The sequence below is a fragment of the Mytilus galloprovincialis genome, chromosome 11 (genome assembly GCF_965363235.1).
Source record: "Mytilus galloprovincialis chromosome 11, xbMytGall1.hap1.1, whole genome shotgun sequence".
NCBI lineage: Eukaryota > Metazoa > Mollusca > Bivalvia > Mytilida > Mytilidae > Mytilus > Mytilus galloprovincialis.
In genome coordinates, this window is record NC_134848.1 from 66,029,543 (window position 1) to 66,039,935 (window position 10,393).

The window sequence follows — 10,393 nt, forward strand, 5'->3', positions numbered from 1 at the left end:
TTAGGAATTATATCATAGACCGATATATAAGGTCGGAATACTAGGCCAGTCCCGGTTACTTTTGACAGTGATGGATCCAGGGGGAGGGTTCCGGGTTCCCCCCTTTTTTGGACGATCAATGTCTTTGAATGGGGAAATATAGTTGGAACACCCCCTTTTTGTCCTGGGTTGGGAACCCCCTTTTAAAATGGCTGGATCCGCCCGATTGATCGTTGCTGGATCCATTAGTCTATTTTAATAACATTCAGTGCTCTGATTCAATTATTTTAGTTTTAATGCTGATATTTCCTTTTTTTTAATATGAACTCGGTTGACATATTGATAGATACAACAGAAAATTGCAAATCAACAAAATAACAATTCACAAAATAAGTAATAGAAAAGTATCATAAAAATAGAAAACATTGGTCCCGATGTCTTAGATTATAGGACTAAGTCTAGTGTTCCGGAAATCATGGAATTGTGATACGAGAAAAATTATCGCAGGTAAACATATCTTTAAATGAAAATGTTAAGTATTAAGTCTGTTAGAAAATTGACATGTTCAAATTTGTTTTGGTATAACTATAATTATCAAAATTTTGCAGTGGAAAAATATATCGTATACTCGGGAATAAACTCCTAAAAATACTTGGAAATAAAGATATTTCAAGTTTTAAATATATTTATGACAGAAACAAACTGTTATAAAACGCCAAACGGATTATATCATGATAACAAACCCGCCCCGATGTTTTAAACCATACTATACGGGCAGAGACATATATACACATATATGTCTCTGATACGGGTCACAAGTTTACCTGTTTTTGAAAGCTGTACGATGACATGAAGTTGTTTACATCGCTATCATTTGTTTACAGTTAATCATTGCGTCATTGGCAAAACATTTTCAAAAATAAATATCCACGACATCATTTAATTCAACTGGTATTTAAGTGAATTCAAATTATGGTACGAACGGACCCAAGAGGCGACCGTGTAAGATGAGAATGCGTTTTGGGAGCGAAGCGGCACCAAATACCGTCGACGTCATACATGTGACTTTGTCAGTATTTATATATTCTTTTTTTTAATGTTATGCTTAAATCATGTATATTTTTCTCCTTTTAAACTTTTATGCGAAAAATGAAGAAAGCACTGTGAATTTCTGACCGTTCGTATTTCCTGTTTTGAAGAACGTTTAGCGTCACTTGTTTACATCGTCAAGGGTGCTTTCATACACGCCCGCGTTCCAAGGTCGTCAAAGCTATTTTTGAGAAGACCCCTTAAAGCGACCGTTTCCAAGGCACTCGTCGTAAGAAACATGCGTTAAAATATGCGCATTGGTAAAGGGCCGAGCCACCTTAAATGTATGGAATGAACATGCAAATTTGTCAAAAAAAAAATTGTAGCATTGAAGAATTATTTTAAAGAAGTTTTGTTGATTGAAAACAAATTGTATAAAAATGAAGCATTACAGAAACCGTACTTCTCCTGAAAAACTTGAACTAATAGAATTATTGATAAGATTATATTTAATCAAAACCAAGTTATAAATATACCATCCCAATCAGGAATACCTATACCCCGTTCACACTATGCATTTTTAAACCGGGTTCGACCCGAATTAATTAATCCGGATTAAATTCCAATAGTGTGAACACGTTAAACTGGGGCGAACCCGGGTTAAAATTACCCCTCATCTGAGGTGGAGTTAATGTGGGGCGAACCCGGATTAGTTACCCCACATTCTAGTGTGAACGCAAAGTGGAGTTAAAGTGGGGTTGTTGCCATAGCGTTACGTGACGTTTTCTGCCGTCTGTCATTGCCAATACAGAGTATAGACATGGATGCCGAACAAAATTCTTCAAAAAAGAGAGGTCTAACCTGGAGTGACCAGGAGACGAAGGCTTTACTTTCAACGTGGGGAGAAGGGAAAATTCAATCAGAATTGGACAATTCAGCAGGAAACACCCATGTATTTTCTTCAATTATAAGAACAATGGGTGGCTTGGGGTATCTTCGTACGGCACCGGAATGTAGACAGAGAATTAAAACTCTTAAAAGAAATTACTTTAATGCAAAGAACAGCAACAAATTGAGTGGAAATGGCAGAACAACTTGTAGATATTATGACGAACTTGAGGACATTTTAGGAGGGCGCCCGGCAGTAACCCCACCGAAAGTTAAGGACTCTTCGGAAAACCACAGCTCTAGAAAAAACTCTTCTGTTGAATGCAGTAAGCCAGAAGATGAAGATGGAGATATGGACATTTTTCAACAGCCATCCACTAGCAGTTCTTCTGCATGTTCCGTGACAATGGTACCAGCAACCGTTAAACTGATTGCAGACGTAAGTATTATAAAACAATGATAAGGTTGTACATGTAGTATATTCCACTGATATTTTATTCCCATTAATCTGCATGTAACACACCGAAAATTAATTAAGGAAGCGTACAGTATTCGTGCGTTTGTTCAGAACAAATATATAGCGAATAAATGAGTTTAGCTTAGTCACAGTTTTTTTATAAGAAATGCTCAGTATAATAGATCAGTATGATGGAAATTACACTATCCGCATCTAAGTCGAATTTGTTCCTTTCATCACCGATTTCATTCTTACTTTTACATGTTACATTTCCTCTACCTTTTTCTACAACCGATTTCAGTTTTTTAACATCTTTTAGTATTTAGCATTATACAACCTGGGAACAGTATATCTATGTTCCTGATACAACCGAGTCAAACTTCAATACAGGATAAGTACACCAATCAAATATGTCCATAGAAATCTTTATGTTTGATATGGACCAGAAACACGAATCAATACCACACAGTGATCAATAGACAATACACCACATTTTGGCTATGATTTTTGCATTTTTCTTTACATTAATCTACATCATTACTTTTCAATAATTCAGCTGTATAGCTTTAAGGACATATCATCATGAACATAAAGGTTTAAGTCAAGAAATGTTCAGAGATATTTAAAACATTCAGTGTGGCTGATTTGAAATGTTTAACACTTTTTGTGTAAATGTCAGCCAAAATGTCTGATAATTTCTTTAAAAAATTGTTAAAAGTTATGCTTATAGAAGTGTGCTTTAGCTGACCAGATTTGAGAATATAGTGGCAGTCCAAATGTCAAGTACAAAAACAGTTTCAAGAACTCTGAATTGTGTATGGCTGAACTGGTTTACAAAATAAAATGGGTGTCTCTAATCAGTTATATACAGGCATAGGAATATGGGGTGACCATTTGACAGGTCAACACTAGCATAAAAAAGCTACAACATACATTTTTCTGCTTATGTTGTTAAGAAATGAAAATGAATAAAGGTGTGCATAAATTCACTCAATATTTATCAGTATAATATGCAAATCATATAAAGATAAGGATGCTATAAACATGATAAAACTTCTCAGGGTTACTATAACATTTATTTATATTTGTAGTCCCAGATTGAGAAAGACGCCTCTTTACCACAGATGACTCACATATCAAGAGCAGAAAGAAAGCTATATTGATCATGTTAATTGATTTAGTAATACTTGATCTAAATTTCATGCTTAACAAGACATTCCCTTCTAAAAAAATCTCCAAAACTTATGATTTGTTTAAAAAAACCTATTCAATGAAAGTTTCACTTTTATTACATACATGTAATATACTTGCAATGGTGGAAAATTCTATAATCATATATTTATGCTTAACAAACGTCAAAGTGATCAAGGAGTAACTGTCCCCATGATTCCTTTCCCAATAATTTATGATATATATGTATTTCTGCCTTTTTCAAGTGAACTGAATTGTATGTGTTTATAATAGATATCATATGCAAGTATGAAAATGTCAACACCACAAAAAAAAAAAGTAAAATCTTGAATAAAGATTGAATATTTCAGATAACCAATAACTAATTTGTTCATAATTTTGCTATTTTTTGGTTGTAATGTACACTTTTACATGTTTTAATCCTGCATAAGCCATATTACATTTTGTATTGTACTGAATCATAATTATATGATTCATCACCTTGTATTCTTGATCATTTAGCATTGGCTATAATCATGATTTTTTTTTATACATTGTACATATAAATATACTCGTATGTATTAAAAAAATGTGGTAAGATTGCCAATTGGACAACTATCAATCCAAGACCAAATAGATATATACAGGAAGATGCGGTATGAGTGCCAATGGGTTAACTCTCCATCCAAAAAATAATTTATAAAAGTAAACCATTATAGGTCAATATACGGCATTTAACTCAGAGCCTTGGCTCACACGGAACAAGCTATAAAGGCCCCAAAATTACTAGTGTAAAACCATTAAAATGGGGAAAAAGGGTTATGAAATGACCATTGTACAGCAATTTAGACCAGAAAACAAATAACCATTTCTACAAACCAATTAATAAAAAAACAAATTTTAAATATATAGGTAAAAAAGCAAGAGGCATCCAATAAAAAACAGTTTACCTACAAGTAGATTGAACGGTTACTTTTTATTTCAGAAAACAGATGAAAGAAAGAGAAAAGACCAGAATGACCCTGAATGTAGAAAAAAACAGGGAAGTAAGTATAAAGCAAACAGGCCCTTTTCATACTATTACATACAATGAATATACATATAGGAAAATGTGGTATGAGTGCCAATGAGACAACTCTCCATCCAAATAACAATTTATAAAAGTAAACCATTATAGGTCAATGTATGCTTAGTCCATGTAGTTTACCATTGATAGTACCATTTATATAGTTGAAAACAAGAGATGAAAAGACTCATATTTAGACTCAGAAACAGGTTCCAGTACACAAAAAAATGTATTTTTTTTAAGAAAATAAGAAAATGTGGTATGACTTATAACATAAACATAACCTCAGTGCTACTGGAGATGTGCAAATTAGATCTCATCATTAAAATGCTTGAGACCAAATAATTGTAAAATCCAAAATCTGATACAAATGTTATTTTAAAAGCTGAATAAACACACATATAGCAAGATAGTGACCTTGACATCATTGTTATGGTTCATTGTCAAATGTTATTTCTTGAATTTCATGTTGATTTTTTTTTATTGTCGAGCCTGTGACTTTTGTCTCAGAAAGCTTGACATAGGTGTAGTGATCCGACGGTGGCGGCGGCGTTAGCTAACTTTTTAAAAGCTTTATATTTTAGAAGGTGGAAGACCTGGATGCTTCATTCTTTGTAAATGGATGACTCATGTTACGAAGTTTCCGTCAGTCACATGTCCAATGTCCTTGACCTCATTTTCATGGTTCAGTGACTACTTGAAAAAAAAGTTAAGGTTTTTTGTAATGTTAAATTCTCTCTTATTTTAAGTAATAGGATAACTATATTTGGTATGTGCCTACCTTGCAAGGTCATAATGCCCGTCAGACAGTTTTCACTTGACCTCAACCTCATTTCATGGATCAGTGAACAAGGTTAAGTTTTGGTGGTCAAGTCCATATCTCAGATACTATAAACAATAGGTCTAGTATATTTGGTGTATGGAAGGACTGTAGGTGTACATGTTCAACTGGCAGGTGTCATCTGACCTTGACCTCATTTTCATGGATCAGTGGTTATAGTTAAGTTTTTGTGTTTTGGTCTGTTTTTCTTATACCGTATGCAATAGGTCAACAATATTTGGTGTATGGAATGATTGTAAGGTGTACATGTCTGTCTGGCAGGTGTCATTTATCCTTGACCTCATTTTCATGGTTCATTGGTCAATGTTAAGTTTTTGTGTTTTGGTCTGTTTTTCTAATACTATAAGCAATAAGGTCAACTATATTTGGTGTATGGAATGATTGTAAGGTGTACATGTCTGTCTGGCAGGTGTCATTTATCCTTGACCTCATTTTCATGGTTCATTGGTCAATGTTAAGTTTTTGTGTTTTGGTCTGTTCTTCTAATACTATAAGCAATAAGGTCAGCTATATTTGGTGTATGGAATGATTGTAAGGTGTACATGTCTGTCTGGCCTGGTTTATCTGACCAGGACCTCATTTTCATGGATCATTGATAATTTTAAGTTTATGTGATACTTGTAGTAAAACTTTTATCTTTAGGACTATCAACATAAAATCAATCATGGTTAGTAAAACAGGCGAGACATTTCAGCGTGTGCCCTCTTTTTAATTAAAGAATTAAAAATACTTAAAAAATATTAAATTTGTGAAAGAAAAACATACATGTTCGCAATTGCCTGTTGTTTTGGTAACATGCAGAAAATTTTCAATATGCTATTAAATTCATGGATTAGTTCTAAAATATGAAATTTTCAATTTGATTTTTAATAGTAACATTTATAATTTTATAGCCTCTGGGAAAATCAGAAAAAGTGATGAGAGCCTTATGGCTATGTTAAAAGAACAGCAAAATGAGTTTTTATCCAATGAATCAAAGAGATGGGAGGAAGAAAAGGCTCGAGAGGAGAGAATGAGAAAAGAGGACAAGGAACATGAGCTGAAACTATTTTCTATGTTTGCTACAATTATTAAAGGACAGCCATCATCCCAAATTACATCAGGTCATGCATCATCAGTATCGTCATTCCCTTCTTCATCATTCCAGGATTCAACATTCCAGGCTTCACCATTACATTCTGCATCAACATCATCAACATCATCAACATACCACAGACCAACCTCAAATGTTAATCATGCTTCTTTTCTTCCAGAAGCATCATGCAGTAATATGAGCTTCTTGAGGATGCTAAATAATGAAGACTGTTTTTAGCTGTTAATTTTAATTTATACCAAGTTTATGTTTTTTTTTCAATCAATATATTTTAATTTTAACTTTAAATTTTAAGATCTAGATGAAAGAACATTTATTTATGTTTGTGAAAAGAAATATTGTTGTTCCTTTAAATTTCTGTGTAAAAATTGAAAATAGAAGGATATGTCCTAATAAAAACTTATCGTTTTTTCTTCTTTATTAATGATGTCTCCCCTGCAACCTCTTAGATGACAAGGTTATTTGCCCTTGACCTTAAATCTTAATATTTCAAAAGGTAAAAGATATGATGCTTTATACTTTGCATATAGATATCTGATGTTATGACTTTTCCTTGGGTCATATGGCTATTGTCCTTGACCTAATTTTCATGGTTCAGCGATTTCTTTAAAAGAAAGTTAAGATTCTTTGTTATAATATTAATTTCTCTTTTTCTTTAACAAATAGGATAACTATATTTGGTATGTGCAGTTTTATCTCAGATACAATAAGCAGCTGTCAATTATATTTGGTGTTTGGAAATACCAGGAACTGTTGTTCTAAGGTGTACATGAATCATCTGACTTTATTCTCATTTTCATGGTTCGTTTGTCAATGTTCAATTTTTCTTGTTCAGTCTCTTTCTTAGATACATTACTATAATGAATAGGTATTCTATATTTGGTCTGTGAAATGATTGTAAGATGTACATGTCTATCTTGTATCATCTTACCTTGAAATAATTTTTCTTTGTTCATTTGTAAAGTTAAATTTTCAGTATCAGGTTTGCTTGATAAGTGTTAAATGTGAATACAGAAACAATGCCGTCATCTCTGTAGACTGAACAAAAAAAAAAAGAATCTGTATTTCTCACTTCATTCACAGAATGCAGAAAAATAGGGATGTTTATCCTATAAATCTTAATATTTAAAAATTGATAACAATATTATCATATCTTGTATATGGATGAACTATTGTAGCTTAATTTGAAGCTTCAGTATAGCATATCATTTAGTTTTTATTAGTCCCCTACCAAGAAAATTGAAGGGGACTTTATGTTTGCACTCTGTCTGTTGGTCTGTCATGTAAATCAGCTTTCCATATTTTTTTTGTCATGCTTCAAGATATTGGTTTGATATTTGGTATATAGTATAACCATGACAAGTTACAGATCAAGTTCTACTTTTTGTTCCAGTCTGATAAATTTTTGCAGAGTTATGCTTGAACTTGGAAAATCCACTCAAATAATTGGTTTTCCACTTTTTTTTTTGCTTAAAGATATTGACTTGAAATTTGGCTTATAGTTAAACCATGACAAATTTCAGATGTGAATTGTGTTCTGGTCTGATGATTGTTTTCAGAGATGGTCTTTGGACTTGTTGAAATTATTTTTTCCCCAGGAAAGCCGGCAATAAATTTCAGCATATTCAATTATGCTAAAAATATATATAAAAATAGGAAAATTTTGTACGATTACCAATGAAACAACTCTCCATTTAAGACCAAACGTCATTGATGTCAGCAAAAAGTAAAATTACACAAAAAACAAACTCAAGGGGAAATTCTAAAGGAAAGTCTGTAATCAAATGGCTTATCGATAAGCTCAATCACATATAATGAATGGAAAACAACTGTCATATTCCTGAATTGTTACAGGCATTTTCTTAGTTAAAGAAATTGTGGATTAGACCTGGTTTTAGAGGTAGCTAAATCTCTCACTTGACAGTCGCCTAGCATTTTAAGGTTACTACATCCTTGAATGCAGAATCTTGGCTTTCAATACATAGTAAGCTAATTATTGACCAATTTAAAGCATTTCAGAGGATAAACTGCTTAATTTACAGTGCAAGATTTTCTCATTGTTGAAGTTCATATATATTGAACTGTAGTTGGTTACATTGTTCATCTTAGTTAATGGCATACTCATTCAGTCTCATTAGCAATCATACTTTACTGTAAATTACTGATATGTTTTAATAACAAGCAGGATGTCATCACAATAAGAATTAAACTAATAATAATAATTTAATACTGTAGATCATTTTATATTTGAATTACTGTTCCCTTTCTTGTAAAAGGTAGTTAATTAATGTATCCCTGACTCGCTCTCCAGTTTGTGTTGCTGCCTGGCAATCATTTGGGGCATTATTCATTTCCTCTTGTTCTAGCCATTCTTCAGGGAATTCATTCAAAAAAGTTTCACATATATTATGCAATGTACAACAGCACTCTGCAACATCAGGTACAAAAAGTGTAGATAAATCATTTCTTTTCATTAAACATCTCCATCTTCCTTTCAATCTGCCAAATGCATTCTCCACCACCATCCTTGCCCTTGACAACTTATAATTAAAATATCTCTTTTCTGCACTTAATGCTCCATTGTCCCTGAAAGGTTTTATTAACCATGGCATTAATGGGTATGCAGCATCCCCAATAATAAACGGAGTAATTGTTGTGTTATTGAATCTTTTGTCTAGTTCCTTTCCAACAACATTGCCTCCCTGAAATTGTGCATATATGGATGAATTTGCAAAAACTTGTGCGTCGTGAACACGACCTGCCCAGCCAACATTTATATTCCAAAACTTATATGAGGAGTCAACAACTGCCTGTAAAATAATTGAATAAAAGCCCTTTCTGTTGTGATAGTCAGCTGGTACTTCTTTAGGAGCCAGAATTGGAATGTGTGTGCCATCTATGGCCCCTGAAATAAAAAAAAGAACAAACTTAATTAATCAGATATTCTGAATTAGACTTTACACAAAGTGTTCCATCAGATTTTCTGAATTAGACTACACAAAGTGTAATCTCATTTTTCAGAAATGTGTGTTTCTTTGTTAGAGAATTTCTGTATATTTTTTTTGCGCTGTCTCATATTTTCTTTTATATCAGGGCTCTTGAAAAAGTATATCTGTGTTACATTTCTGTTGTCGAAAACCGATTAGTGTATGCAGAGACATATATAATACACATGTGTATATATGTCTCTGGTGTATGGTAAGGAGAATATACAATGTTAGGTTGGTCACAAAAATCTTCGCAAATGTTGTAAAATTTGGTTATATCAGAGACCTATATACGTGTTTCTTGCTAGATATACAATTTTAGTGTACATATTTCATAAACTTACCTATAGTGTTTGGAAATCCCCATTTGTTTTGAAATCCGTCAATAATATCTTTAAACTTTTCTGTGGTTGGGTTTCTAATGAATGGTCTCATTAATGCTTGTATCCGCATCATGGAAGACAGAACAAGCCGTACTTCTAGCAATCCCAAACAAATGAGTAACAGTCCTGTATTCACAATTTGTTGCCAACTTCCATAGGGTACTTGCAATTTTGAAGTCCACTGTCAAAGCTTTTCTAAACGGAGTATCATATTTAACTGTAACGGAGGGGGTCGGTGACGACACCTCCCGGGACGTGTAGTGGCCAGTACTTTGTCCCTATTCGACCTTCGGGATACCTGATATCAGATTATGGCTGAACAACAGACAATGAATCAAATGAAACTATAATTTATTCACAAATGTACAATAATAATTGCATGAATTTAAACAAAGTCGGAAATATACAGGAGTCAGAAAACTTTCTTAAAAATGGAGTTCAAAAATAAAGTAATTTCAAATGTAAAATGAAAAATAGAGTGTTCCCAGAGTTAGTTTTTT

The 10,393-nt window shown here is 32.9% G+C and overlaps 1 protein-coding gene and 1 long non-coding RNA gene across 2 annotated transcripts; one reads left to right on the forward strand and one right to left on the reverse strand.

Moving 5' to 3' along the window:
* Positions 1–1,564: 1,564 nt before the first annotated feature.
* LOC143052642 (uncharacterized) lies at positions 1,565–6,932 on the forward strand. The gene is made up of 4 exons (XM_076225708.1): positions 1,565–2,335; positions 3,445–3,505; positions 4,507–4,569; positions 6,324–6,932. The coding sequence occupies exons 1-4, from the start codon at positions 1,829–1,831 to the stop codon at positions 6,740–6,742; spliced, it is 1,050 nt and encodes a 349-aa protein (XP_076081823.1). The 5' UTR covers positions 1,565–1,828; the 3' UTR covers positions 6,743–6,932.
* Positions 6,933–8,733: 1,801 nt separating this feature from the next.
* LOC143052644 (uncharacterized) lies at positions 8,734–9,937 on the reverse strand. Its single transcript, XR_012971192.1, has 2 exons — positions 9,855–9,937; positions 8,734–9,428 (listed from the first exon to the last, which is right to left on the reverse strand). It is a non-coding gene; the product is annotated as an uncharacterized LOC143052644 (long non-coding RNA).
* Between the last annotated feature and the right edge of the window lie 456 nt (positions 9,938–10,393).

Excerpts from the sequence above, each read along its gene's own strand:
- LOC143052642 (XM_076225708.1), top strand. The coding sequence starts at position 1,829 with ATGGATGCCGAACAAAATTCTTCAAAAAAGAGAGGTCTAACCTGGAGT. Across the intron at positions 3,506-4,506 it reads CATATCAAGAGCAGAAAGAA|AGAAAACAGATGAAAGAAAG; the intron begins AGCTATATTGAT and ends ACTTTTTATTTC. Across the intron at positions 4,570-6,323 it reads ATGTAGAAAAAAACAGGGAA|CCTCTGGGAAAATCAGAAAA; the intron begins GTAAGTATAAAG and ends ATAATTTTATAG.